General features: G+C 44.5%; 1 protein-coding gene across 1 annotated transcript in view; it reads left to right on the top strand.

Moving 5' to 3' along the window:
• The window catches only part of lsm4 (LSM4 homolog, U6 small nuclear RNA and mRNA degradation associated), a 28751-nt gene extending 15323 nt beyond the window's left edge, over positions 1-13428 (top strand). The window contains exons 3-5 of the mRNA XM_034180093.1: positions 153-251; positions 12073-12253; positions 12371-13428. Coding sequence (XP_034035984.1) covers positions 153-251; positions 12073-12253; positions 12371-12477 — 387 coding nt within the window. The 3' untranslated portion in view covers positions 12478-13428. The remainder of the gene's footprint in view (positions 1-152; positions 252-12072; positions 12254-12370) is intronic.
• Positions 13429-14112: the final 684 nt, after the last annotated feature.

Raw genomic sequence — 14112 nt, 5'->3', positions numbered from 1 at the left:
TGATACATGCAAGCCACTATTGTGGCAGAGCATTTGGGGGGGGGGATATTTTGTGAACATGCTCACAGATCTCATTTTGCTTTCCATCATCCTTCTCAGTGTTGTATCATTGTGGTTTTGTGAATCACTTGTCTGAACATTTGTCTCCTCAGCTGGTGGAGCTGAAGAATGGAGAGACATACAACGGCCATCTCGTGAGCTGTGACAACTGGATGAACATCAATCTGAGAGAAGTCATCTGCACTTCGAGGGTAATGTTTCTGCCATCACCGTCAATACTACTATACTCCCTCAGTGGACAGTATGGGTGTTTATAAAATGTGGTTTTAATAATATTTGTGTAAAACTCACTGGTGGTGTGTGTAGACCCACTTGATTTTTCACAAAATTTAAATTGTGTTGATATGTAGTTATTGTAAAGTACCGTTATTTAGTGGTATGTCACAAAATTACAGCTATTTCTGTTGCTAGTCATGTATCTATTTTGAGGGAGTTCATGGAAAATATAGTGAGCTTGCTCTATGAGGCTTTGCACATGACATGAAGGGAAACTGCATGCTCAAGATCTGATGGTCATTCTGCATTTGAAGGAAACTGGGAACTCAGAATGTCCAGCTTGCGGCTTTGAACAAAGTAATACTTTGCACATCTGATGAGTAGAAATGGGTTTGCAGGAGTGAGCAGTGGACACAAAAGTAACAGAATGGACTCTTGCACACTATCTAACTTAAAAAAAAAAAAAACAGTATTCATTTGTGAAGTTTCAGGGATAGATCTTCAATGGGCACAATAAAAAAGACAGCTTAAAAGGTGTGGTTATACAAAAATACTCATATCTGCAAGAGTGAAAGAAAGTTTACAAGACAGTAGTGAGACCAGCTGCATTGTACGGCTTAGAGACGGTGGCACTAACAAAAAGGCAGGAGGCAGAGCTGAAGATGCTGCAATTCTCTTTGGGAGTGACGAGATTGTACAGGATTAGGAATGAACATATCAGAGGGACAGCTCAAGTTGGACGGCTTAGAGACAAAATCAGAGAGGTGAGATTGAGATGGTTTGGACATGTACAGAGGAAGGACCTAGGTAGGGAGAAGGATACTGAGGATGGAGCCACTAGGCAGGCAGGAGAAGGGGGAGGATAAAGGGAACATTTATGGATGTGGCGAGAGAGGACATGCAGGTGGTTGGTGTGACAGAGGACAGGGTGAGAGATATATAGTGCATTTTAATTTTTACCCAAGGCTATCAGAATATGGCCATTGGGTATGGCAAAGGCTTTGCATCCGTCCATCTGTCTGTCCATCTGTCTGTGCTCAGCATAAGTCCAGTGCTATCACTGCCAGGGTCTTCAAATTCACAGGGAACATTCTTTGTCCACAGACAGACCTTTGACACATTCAAAGATGGCTAACCTTGACCTATTTTAAGAGGTTAAAAAGTCACATTCTGTTTCCTGTTTTTATGCTATGAATCATACAAATCTATTTATTTATTTATTTTGGGGCAGGGGTGACAGCCAATCAATGTAGAGTGGCACTGTAACATCAGTGGCTGGTCCTAGCAAGCTGCAAACTCTGTTTTGTTTGTGTGTAAATAAACCCATCCATTTTCTTGTATTTCATCCGAGGTCGTGTCGCGGGGGCAGCAGCTCAAGCAAAACCGCCCAGACCTCCCGATCCACACACACCTCCCCCAGCTCCAGCTGCGAGACGTAGTCCCTTCAGCGTGTCCTGGGTCTTCCCGGGGCCTCCTCCCGATGGGGACGTGCCCAGAACACCTCTCCAGCGAGGCGTCCAGGAGGCGTCCGAAAAGATGCCGAGCCACCTCGGCTGGCTCCTTTCGATGTGGAGGAGCAGCGGCTCAACTCCGAGCTCCTCCCGAGTGACCAAGCTCCTCACCCTATCTCTAAGGGAGTGCCCAGCCACCCTGCAGAGGAAACTCATCTCGGCCGCTTGTACTCGTGATCTTGTTCTTTCGGTCATGAGCCAAATCTCATGACCATAGGTGAGGGTCAGAACATAGATCGATCGGTAAATCGAGAGCTTTGCCCCCCTGCTCAGCTCTCTCTTCTCCATGACGGTCCGATACAGCGACCGCATCACTGCAGATGCTGCATGATCCTTCTGTCAATCTCACGCTCCATCCGTCCCTCTCTCATGAACAAGACCCCGAGATACTTAAACTCCTCCACTTGAGGCAAGGACATGCCACCAACCTGAAGAGGGCAAAGTACCTTTTTCCGGTCGTGAACCATGGCCTCGGATTTAGAGGTGCTGATCTTCATCCCGGACGCTTCACACTCGGCTGCAAACCGCTCCAGTGCACGCTGAAGGTCCTGATTTGACGAAACCAACAGAACCACATCGTCTGCAAACAGCAGAGACGAGATTCTGTGGTTCCCAAACCGGACCCCTCTACACTCTGGCTGCGCATAGAAATTCTGTCCATAAAGGTAATGAACAGAACCGGTGACAAAGGGCAGCCCTGGTGGAGGCCGACATGCACTGGAAACAGGCTTGACTTACTACTGGCAATGCGAACCAAGCTCCTGCTGCGGTCGTACAGGGACCGGATAGCCCTTAACAAAGGACCCCAGACCCCATACTCCCGGAGCACCCCCCACAGGGCGCTGGGTCGAACGCCTTCTCCAGATCCACAAAACACGTGGACTGCCATGAACCCTCGAGCACCTGATGGAGGGTGTAGAACTGGTCCAGTGTGCTGCGACCAGGACGAAAACCACACTGCTCCTCCTGAATCCGAGGCTGAGGAGTGTGATCCCCCTGTAGTTGGAACACACCCTCCGGTCTTCCTTCTTAAACAGAGGGACCACCACCACCCCGGTCTGCCAATCCAGAGGCACTGTCCCCGACCACCATGTGATGTTGCAGAGACGTGTCAACCAAGACAGTCCCACAACATCCAGAGACTTAAGGTACTCCGGACGGATTTCATCCACCCCAGGAGCCTTGCCACCAAGGAGTTTTCTGACCACCTCGGTGACTTCGGCCTGGTTGATGGATGAGTCCGCCTCTGAGTCCCCAGTCTCTGGTTCCTCCTCGGAAGACATGACGATGGGATTGAGGAGATCCTTGAAGTATTCCTTCCACCGCCCGACAACATCCCCGGTCAGGGTCAACAGCACCCCACCGACACTGTAGGCAGTGTTGGTGGAGAGCTGTTTCCGCCTCCAGAGGCGTTGGACGGTTTGCCAGAATTTCTTCGAGGGCGACCGATAGTCCTCCTCCATGGCCTCCCCGAACTCCTCCCAGACCCGAGTTTTTGCCTCTGCGATCGCACAGGCTGCAGCATGCTTGGCCTGCAGGTATTTGTCAGCTGCCTCCGGAGTCCCACCTGCCAACGAAGACAAGTAGGACTTCTTATTCAGCTTGACGGCATCCCTTACTTCCGGCATCCACCACCGGGTTTGGGGATTGCCGCCGCAGCAGGCACCAGAGACCCTGAGACCACAGCTGTGAGCGGCCGCATCAGCAGTGGAGGTGGAGAACATGGTCCACTTGGACTCCATGTCTCCAACCTCCCCCGGGATCTGGGAGAAGCTTTCCTGGAGGTGGGAGCTGAAGACCTCGCTGAAGAGGGTTCCGCCAATCATTCCCAGCAGACTTTCATGATACGTTTGGCCCTGCCAGGTCTGACCGGCTTCCTCCCCCCCCAGTGGATCCAACTCACCACCAGGTGGTGATCAGTCGACAGCTCAGCCCCTCTCTTCACCTGAATGTCTGAGATGTGGCTGAAGGTCAGATGATAGGACTACAAAGTCGATCATCGTCCTCTGGCTCAGGGTGTCCTGGTGCCATGTGCACTTACGGACACCCTTGTGCTCGAACATGGTGTTCGTGATGGACAAACTGTGACTAGCACAGAAGTCCAACAACTGAACACCACTCAGGTTCAGATCGGGGAGGCCATGCTTCCCGATCACCCCCCTCCAGGTCTCACTGTCGCCACCCACGTGGGCATTAAAGTCCCCTGGGAGAACAAGGGAGTCCCCAGTCAGAGCGCTATCTAGCACCCCTCCCAGCGACTGCAAGAAGGTCGGGTACTCTGCACTGCCGCTCGGCCCGTAGGCCGAGACAACAGTGAGAGACCTGTCCCCAACCCGAAGGCATAGGAAGGCGACTCTCTCGTTCACCGGGGTGAACTCCAAGACATGGCAACTGAGCTGGGGAGCAATGAGCAATGCTACTCCCGCCCGCCGCCTCTCCCCGTGGGCAATGCAAGAAAAGTGGAGCACCCAGCCCCTCTCCAGGAGTTGAGTATCACAGCCCAAGCTGTGCGCGGAGGTGAGCCCGACTATCTCTAGTCGGTACCTCTCAACCTCCCTCACAAGCTCAGGCTCCTTCCCCTCCAGCAAGGTGACATTCCACATCCCGACAACCAAAGGCTGTGAGAGCGGACCGGGCCACCCGCCCTCGACCGCCACCCAGTTCTCTCTGCACCTGACCCCCATGGCCCCCTATGCAGATAGTGAACCCACAGGAGGGCGAGCCCACGTCGCTCTTTCGGGCTGGGTCTGGCCGGGCCCCGTGGTCTAAGGCCCAATCACCAGGCGCTCACACGCGAGGCCCAACCCCTGGCTCCAGGGTGGGGCCCTGGCTCCGCCGTACCGGGTATATTCTCGGTCCTTGATATTATACTGGTCATGGGAGCTTCTGAACTGCCCTTAGTCTGACCTGTCTCCTAGGACCTGTTTGCCATGGGAGACCCTAGCAGGGGCACAAAGCCCCCGACAACATAGCTCCTAGGATCATCCGTGTACGCAAACTCCCCCACCACGATAAGGTGGCAGTTTGAGGGGGAGGTGTAAATAAACCTTTTTGTCATATATTATGTTAAAAGCTAGTGAGAAATAAAGCCTTCTAAAACTGAAAATGCTGTTTTTGTAACCTGATAACACCTCCAGAGTGATTTCATGGACGGTAGCGTGCATGCTAACCTCTGCTAACTCGAAGCTAACTTCTGCTCAAATAGCAAAATGTATAATTTTATATATATATATATATATGCACACACACACACTTTGCACTGGAATACCAGTTAAACAACTACAAATTATCAAGAACACAATGCCCATACAGACAAGGGTGTTTTAGCATTGCATTATATTTAAAACATTTTAAAAATGGATCCCAAACCAGCATAAAACTATTTTTTACCCACACAATAAAATTTAAAATGTGGCAGCACCACATGCTCCCCTAATTCACCATCCTGGTTTTCAGCCAAGTTATTCAAAGCGTGAATGATATTTGCAACAATTACTTTCACAAATTTTTTCCTCTCTTTTAGGAACAAACATGACTTTTTTTTAATGCACTTGCAACGAGTCCACCACTATTCTGTTCTATAGAATTACACACGTGTGCTACCAAGGAGCTATGCACTATGCATGAGGACATGTACGACTTCATGCAGAGATGACAACCAAAACTAGAGACATTCATTACGAAATAATATTTATTTCGAGGATGTGACAAACAGTAACCATAAAAAGTCGGTCACGGCCTTAAAAAAAAAATGCAACCACTGCTATCCTTGAAATGGAGGTCAAGGTCACGGCCTTCAAACCCATGCAAAGTACACCTCCAAGGCATGTACCCACCAAGTATGAAGTTTCTATGAGCAAAAGGTGCCAAGCTACGTTGTGGCAAAGGATTTGACAGTTGTGACCATTGGTGACCTTGAAAAGTAGGTCAAGGTCACTGGCCTTTGAACCCATGCGAAGTACTCCTCCAAGGCATGTACCCACCAAATATGAAGTTTCTGCGAGCAATAGGTGTCAAGCTACGTTGCGGCCAAGGATTTGACAGTTGTGACCACTGGTGACCTTCAAAAGTAGGTCATGGTTACTGGCCTTCGAACCCATGCGAAGTACTCCTCCAAGGCATGTACCCACCAAATATGAAGTTTTTGCAAGCAATAGGTGCTCGCAAAAATACCTACGTTGCAGCGAACGAATTGCGGCCGGACAGACGAACTGACGGACGGACAACCCGGATGCTATATGCCATACAGTCAAAAATGCCAGCTGACTGCCACTAAGATATTGACACCCAAATTAATAAATTTTTTTCTGTATTTTTCTTCAGCATTATTAAGAAAATATTTCTGACTTGCTGGGTTTTCTTTTGTGCATGTTACAGAGGCCCAGTATAATGTGTGCCTGTCTCAATGAATCAGCGACAGTAATAATTTTGTAGTTTACATATGTAGAAGAAACAGTTTGAGATAGGTTGTGCCCGTGGTGCAACAGATGGGACATTTTTCAATTTTAGTGTGATAATGGTTCAAGACACATGCCCTTCCCGATCTGCGATAATAAAAAATAAATAAATAAAAAAGTGCATATTTATAACTCCAAGCATGTGGAAAAGACTACGTCTATTATATTGAAGAATAATAATAACTACCGCGTTGCCCATGGGGATCCACAGGCTCTAGATTGGGTAGTGTCTCTAAAATAGGTAGCTGACATTTTTCAGGGGTGGTAATAAATTGTGCAAAGATTCTATAATGAGTTGGAATGGTGTGTGAGTTCAGAATGTTTTTAGAACCTTAGACCTCAATAGATATTAGAAGAACTCACCCCCCCCCCCCCCATGTAAATTTGCTGTATTAATGTATTTATAAATTCTTTTGGTTCTTATCATATGCGCACTATTATTATCATTATTAGTAGTAGTATTTATTTTATTTTTACTTCTATTTTGTCACTAGATTTTTAAATGGACCACAATGGAAATAATGGTTTTCACTTTCTTGTGTCATCCATGTATTTTTAATATATTTACAATTATATTATGCACTTACATTGAACTTAGTAAATAAAATCACACTTTTAATATAAAGATGATTTACCGGCTGCTGCTCGAATGGTGTGTTCGTCCAGAATGTAATTAGCAACGTTAGCTAATATTCTTAGTTTCTCCAAATCTATTAGTCCAATCAATGTTCTGTTTTGGCAGCGTTCATCCTTCACCCAAAATACATAAGCATACCAAACGGCAAATGTCAGCTGGCCCCAGTTTCTTCAAGATTGAAGGTATACACACGCACACATGCTTGGGGAGCTTGTTGTCTTTTCCGCATTCTGCCGCAAGCAGGTGCTTCTATTTTTAGACACAGGTGGCAGAAGACATCAAACATGATCGAAACCACGCGCACACACACAGAGGCCACTTGGCTATTATAATATAGATAAATTAAAACCCTCCACTATGAGGTATCTTATAAAACTAACTGACAGTTTTCTAAAAAAAAAAAAAAAAAAACTATGGATTTGAATGACATGCGATTACACCAATCATGCTTGAACCCTCGTGCGCATGCATGAGTTTTTTCACGCGTGTCGGTGACGTCATTTCCCTGTGGGCAGGCTTTGAGTGAGCACTGGTCCGGCTTTTGTTTGAGACGCTGCTCGAGACGGCGTGCATTGCTTTATCAAACTTTTTTCAGGACCTGTGAGGGATATCTGAGTGGACACTATTCGAGAAATTCAGCTGGTTTTCGGTGAAAAGTTTAACGGCTGATGAGAGATTATGGGGTGTTTCTGTCGCTTTAAGGACTTCCCACGGAGCGGGACGTCGCGCAGCGTTCCCAGGCGACGTCGTCTGACTGTTTCGAGCTGAAATCATCCTAATTTAAGGCTCTGTTTTCCCAGGACGTCATGAGAAAACAGGGAAGATTCAGAAGAGGCCGGCATGAGGAGTTTATGAGACATTCCACTGTTAAAGGTCATTTTGTAATGAAAGAACGTGCGCCGAGTCGTTTCCGTGACGACGACGCAAATCTGTGTGCGCCGCGACAGGAAAAACACCTCCGTGTTGAAAACCATTTGTAAAATACAGGCTGCTTTTGATGGCTTTCAACAAGTGAGTATCTGAGAAATTGTTTAACAGTTGGGCATGTTCCAACTTGCCCGTTAAGTTTTCCAATGGAGGTGTTTTTCCTGTCGCAACTCCACCGCGGTTGGGTGCGGCCCGACATGCGACTCTGCCCACACGTTCTTTCATTACAAAATGACCTTTAACAGTGGAATGTCCGCATAAACTCCTCATGCCGACTTCTTCTGAAAGTTCTCTGTCCTCTGACGACTTACTGGGTGAACAGAGCCTGAAATGTGGAAGTTTTAAACTTGAAACAGCGAGATGACGCTGCCTCAGAGCGCAGATCGCCGTCAGGCGCCGTGGGCCGTCCTTAAAGCGACACTACCAGACCAAAATCTCTCATCAGCCGTTAAAATTTTCAACGAAAACCAGCTGAATTTATCGAATGGTGTCCACTCAGTTGTGCCTTACAGTTTTTGAAAAAATTTTTATCAAACAAAGCAGCAGTCTCTGAGCCATTCCTAAACAATGAAAAAATCGACGAGAGGGTGGGCGACTCCTCACTCAAAGACTGCCCACAGGCGAATGATGTAACCGACAGGCGTGAAAAAACTCTCGCATGCCCACGAGGGTTCAAGCATGTCTGATGTAATCACACGTGATTCAAATCCATATGGTTTTTGAAAAAAATAATAAGGTTGGATACTTTTCTAATAGACCTCGTACATTCATTGCAATAAAACTTCAAAGAATACATGTACTGAACTGTCTGTGGAAGCCCTCAAAATAATCTGAAACACAAAGAAGACCAATGTAAATTTATATATATGTGTTCAAAGGAAGATGTTTAAAACTAAACAGTCAATCAGTTTGAAGTGTGTAAATCCAATGAGCTTCACGCTGATTAAGTAGTTTGTTGTGGTCACCACGGCATGGCTGTTCAGTTCCACAGAGACATAAGGAGGAGATGTGACAACGGTGCACATCATTAAAATGCAAAGTTATTTGATAGTCCCAAGCATTTCCATGCAGTGAACATTTGTGCTCACTGATCCTTTGTTTAATTTGACTGATGGGTTTTGTTTTTTCCTGTCCCTCATATACCAGTCCACAGGGACAGTATATTGCATAAAGCAAATACAGCATACAGTGTTGTCATCTTACTTTAACAGCAAAAAAAAAAGAAAAATGTAGTTAACAGAGATCGACAGACAGAAATCCCTAGTTGAGAGTAACTGAAGCGTTCATGTACGAGTATAACTTGCACTCATCACCGATAAAAGGATGGATGCACTCTCACACACAGATGGGGTGCAATCCTATGTGGTACAAAAGTTCATAAGGGGAATCTAGTGTATGATTATGCATTTAAATCAGACAGTGGTTATCGATGTTCAACAATATACACTCAACAAAAATATAAACGCAACACTTTTGGTTTTGCTTCCATTTTGTATGAGATGAACTCAAAGATCTAAAACTTTTTCCACATACACAATATCACCATTTCCCTCAAATATTGTTCACAAACCAGTCTAAATCTGTGATAGTGAGCACTTCTCCTTTGCTGAGATAATCCATCCCACCTCACAGGTGTGCCATATCAAGATGCTGATTAGACAACATGATTAGTGCACAGGTGTGCCTTAGACTGCCCACAATAAAAGGCCACTCTGAAAGGTGCAGTTTTATCACACAGCACAATGCCACAGATGTCGCAAGAATAACCAAAGAATTTCTGCACAAACTGTCAGAAACCGTCTCAGGGAAGCTCATCTGCATGCTCGTCGTCCTCATCAGGGTCTCGACCTGACTCCAGTTCGTCGTCGTAACCGACTTGAGTGGGCAAATGCTCACATTCGCTGGCGTTTGGTACATTGGAGAGGTGTTCTCTTCACGGATGAATCCCGGTTCACACTGTTCAGGGCAGATGGCAGACAGCGTGTGTGGCGTCATGTGGGTGAGCGGTTTTCTGATGTCAATGTTGTGGATCGAGTGGCCCATGGTGGCGGTGGGGTTATGGTATGCGCAGGCGTCTGTTATGGACGAAGAACACAGGTGCATTTTATTGATGGCATTTTGAATGCACAGAGATACCGTGACGAGATCCTGAGGCCCATTGTTGTGCCATCCAAGAACATCACCTCATGTTGCAGCAGGATAATGCACGGCCCCATGTTGCAAGGATCTGTACACAATTCTTGGAAGCTGAAAATGTCCCAGTTCTTGCAAGGCCGGCATACTCACCGGACATGTCACCCATTGAGCATGTTTGGGATGCTCTGGACAGCGTGTACCACTTCCTGCCAATGTCCAGCAACTTCGCACAGCCCTTGAAGAGGAGTGGACCAACATTCCACAGGCCACAATTGACAACTTGATCAACTCTATGTGAAGGAGATGTGTTGCACTGCATGAGGCAAATGGTGGTCACACCAGATACTGACTGGTATCCCCCCCCCAATAAAACAAAACTGCACCTTTCAGAGTGGCCTTTTATTGTGGGCAGTCTAAGGCACACCTGTGCACTAATCATGGTGTCTAATCAGCATCTTGGTATGGCACACCTGTGAGGTGGGATGGATTATCTCAGCAAAGGAGAAGTGCTCACTATCACAGATTTAGACTGGTTTGTGAACAATATTTGAGGGAAATGGTGATATTGTGTATGTGGAAAAAGTTTTAGATCTTTGAGTTCATCTCATACAAAATGGGAGCAAAACCAAAAGTGTTGCGTTTATATTTTTGTTGAGTGTAATGTATAGAGTTCACAATGTCACAAAAATCCTGACTGATAGATGGTCTAAAGGTTCACAGAGTGAGGAAACGGAGTGTTTAGGCATAATGAATGGAATAAACTGAGTAAGGTATTTATAAGTCAGTGTTGAAATAAAAATGTAACGGACAGATGCACACACAGACTGAGTGACATTCTATATCCTCTGTCCCAGCGTGGCCAGTGAGGGATTTAAAAAAAAAAAAAGTGTAGAAATCCAAACATGTATTTTTACTGTAGATGGCAGTGTTGTCTGAAAAGACAGCTGTTGTAACATTAATAACGTTAGTGTACTTATTTGAAGATGTAGTCAAATCCATAAGTGTTTGAACAGTGGACAATTTTAGAATTTTCCCCGTGTATGCTTCCACAATAGCACTTGGAATACAACGTTCAAGATGTGCTTGTAGTTTAGATTTTCAGTTTGAATACAGATAAGTTTTGACAAAAAAAAAAAACAGCACATAAACCATGGAGGAATTATGGCCATTCATATTAGTAGATCCTCTGTTCTTACAGTCATTGGACAATAGGGTTGTTCATGTTATGTAGTGAAAAAATAAAACTTGTGAGAGACTTTGGGCCACATGTTGTTTTTGTTCCACTTGGGGTTTTATTGGTGCAGACCAAATTTGAACTCAGTCAGATAAGATTTAGAGGTCCCCCAGAGTGACACATTTTCCTCTCCCTCTGCTGGCAAGGCAACGTCACTTTAACAGGAGAAGACTCTGATGCCATTATTTTTCTCTTACAGGTACATGTGATGGCTTCTCATAGCAAAAAATGGTGGTTGATTGGTCACCCAGAGGAGAACATTACTGGAATTACTGGATTACTACATTGCTTGTTTGGGGAAAATTGTTGCTTTGTGGGGGACCCCTAAACATTGTCTGATTACAGTAAAATTTGGTACAGATTTTGTATTTTATTAGTGGAACAAGAACAACATATGGCCCAAAGGATATTGTAACAGTTGACATTTTGAACAGGTTTGAACAGGAACTATAAGAATTATGTATTAGTGTGGAACTGTTATGGTAACTCTGTCTGGAGTAGGCAGTTCTCCAAAACTGAGTGACTGTACAAGGAGAATAGTGAGGGAAGCCACCAAGATGACTATGATTGGAGAAGGTATACAAGTAATTTTTTTGCCTGTTGCACAACTAGTTACACAACCTCATGCTGGAGTAGCACAGAGAAGGATTTTCTTAAAAAGAACACATTTGTGTGACTGTTTGCCAGAATATGGCATATTTTGCTCAGTTTGGGTGTGTTCATAGGTGACCCAGTTTGTCTTTACTTGGCGGTAGGTATTTCCTGTTACCAAATTTCTGAAGTGGTCACTATCACACCTTCATGGAAAGCCTCTGATCTTTACAAAAATAAATAACGGATCCTAATATAAGCTTGATATTTACTTTGATTTTTGTCTTCATGACTCTTGTGCAGGATGGAGACAAGTTCTGGAGGATGCCTGAGTGCTACATCCGAGGAAGCACCATCAAATACCTGCGGATCCCAGATGAAATCATTGACATGGTAAAGGAGGAGGTGCTGTCGAAGGGCCGCGGTCGGGGAGGCAGCCAGCAGAACAAACAGCAGGGCAAAGGCAGAGGTGGAACCGGCCGAGGTGAGTGGAAATGCTCTCTGCTGACATGCTCCAAAATAGTTCAGGAAGTTCTGCAACCAGTGGGTTGACCAGACAGGCTCTCATAAGGCTGTTCTTTGTCTGGCTCTTCTTCTGTAGGTTTGTTTGGTGGTCGAGGCAGAGGAATGACCAGTGGCGGTCGAGGCCAGCAGCAGCCACAAGATAAAAAACCGGGCAAACCACAGGGAATGAAGAACCAGCACTGATGGGTGACCGTGTGCCTCCAACAACATTTAGTTATTCAGAGAAAGAACTGCTTCAGTACACAGAAATAAAGGTGGCTCATGTTTCCATCTGCTGTGACTGACCACTACAGAAAGGACACAGGGAGACATTGGAAAATCCTGTGTTTGCACAGCATTTTTTTTTTTTTTTTAACAATTACTGACTGTAAATGTTTGAGTATTTTTGTTCCTTTGTTTGTTTTTGGCTTTCCTTATAAAGACCATATCCTGCATTTCAGTCGTAGTGGAATGTTGCTCTTCAGTTAGCTTGGCAGATGGCTCGGGTTTTAGACAACAGGAGCCGTTCAATTATACTTTTTCAAGTTGGTCAGAAGGTTTTAGACTTTGTCTGGAATACAGCATCATTTATTCCAGTGTGCCTGAATTGGGGTCACCTACACAAATCCTGTTTTTCCACAAGCGTTGTGGCGTATCTTTAATCTCCACATTGTATTATATACTGTTTGAACTTAAGATATTCACTTGTTCACACCTTACAAATAGTTTTCAGTCTGTTGGTACTTGGATATATTTATTTTTTTGATTATCAGCTTGTCTCTTAAAGTGTAGTTCTCAAAGTGAAGAAAAAATGCGGCTCTAGCATTGTTTTAAGAAAAGTAGATTTTTGTTTCTCAGGAGTTTGATTACTGTGGGTGGTTTCTGAGCTTTTTGTTGGTGTGTGCTGTGCAGTCTAATTGTGACGGATGGTAGAGGAGGTCTAGGCACAGTGGTTCAGTTCCTGAAATGGAAGGTTTCTGTCAAAACATTTGTATAACACACGATGAAGATGATTACAATTTCTGTTTAAAAAAAAAAAGAAAAGCCTGAAATAGCTGAGATCAACGTGGCTCATGTTGGCTGTTTTATTTTTGTAATAAAATTGTGTAAATTATTTACACAAGTTTGAGAATAAATCACCTTTTGTTAAAGTGGTTTTATTTGGATATGATCTTGCACTTCAAAGATTTCATAGAAACTTGTCCATACATCTGATTTTGTTTTTAGGTTTTCACTATCTTGAAGGTAGTGAATAGATGGATTCACCAAAGTGAAGCACAGAGATCACTGTCCACTCATTCTATGATGTATTTTGTAACATTATGTGAACTTAAAATTGATTTTGCAAACTAGATCTGCTTTAAACTCCTGTTAGTTTGACCAATCATTTCAATTTATTTTTCAACCAAATTTTAGATATTTTAATTGTTGACTCTTGTAATGAGGGGCGATTAAGAGTTTTTAACCCTAACCCAGGAAAAGTACAGAGTGGTTCATCTTATGTACACTTTTGATCCCCAAAATGTGAATCTGCTGCAAATCCTGAATTATCCGCAAACCATTCATGAAAATTTACACAAACTATGAATATCCGTGAACTGTGAATAATTTTGCTGCAAATCATGAATTAAATATCCCACAAAACGTGAACGCGCGTATCCGTCTCGCAAAACATAAATCACAGAACGTGAATATCATTCATGATATTGACAGTGCTGAGTAGCTACATAAACTGTGAGTGAGATAGATTATCTCGTCAATATCTTTACATCCTCATTGAGCACAACTTTGGATGCTGTAGCTCCTCTGAAAAAGAGAGCCTTAAATCAGAAATGCTTG

Source organism: Thalassophryne amazonica, chromosome 10, assembly GCF_902500255.1.
Source record: "Thalassophryne amazonica chromosome 10, fThaAma1.1, whole genome shotgun sequence".
NCBI lineage: Eukaryota > Metazoa > Chordata > Actinopteri > Batrachoidiformes > Batrachoididae > Thalassophryne > Thalassophryne amazonica.
Note: the sequence above shows the minus strand (reverse complement) of the source record. Positions and strands in the feature narration are given on the sequence as shown.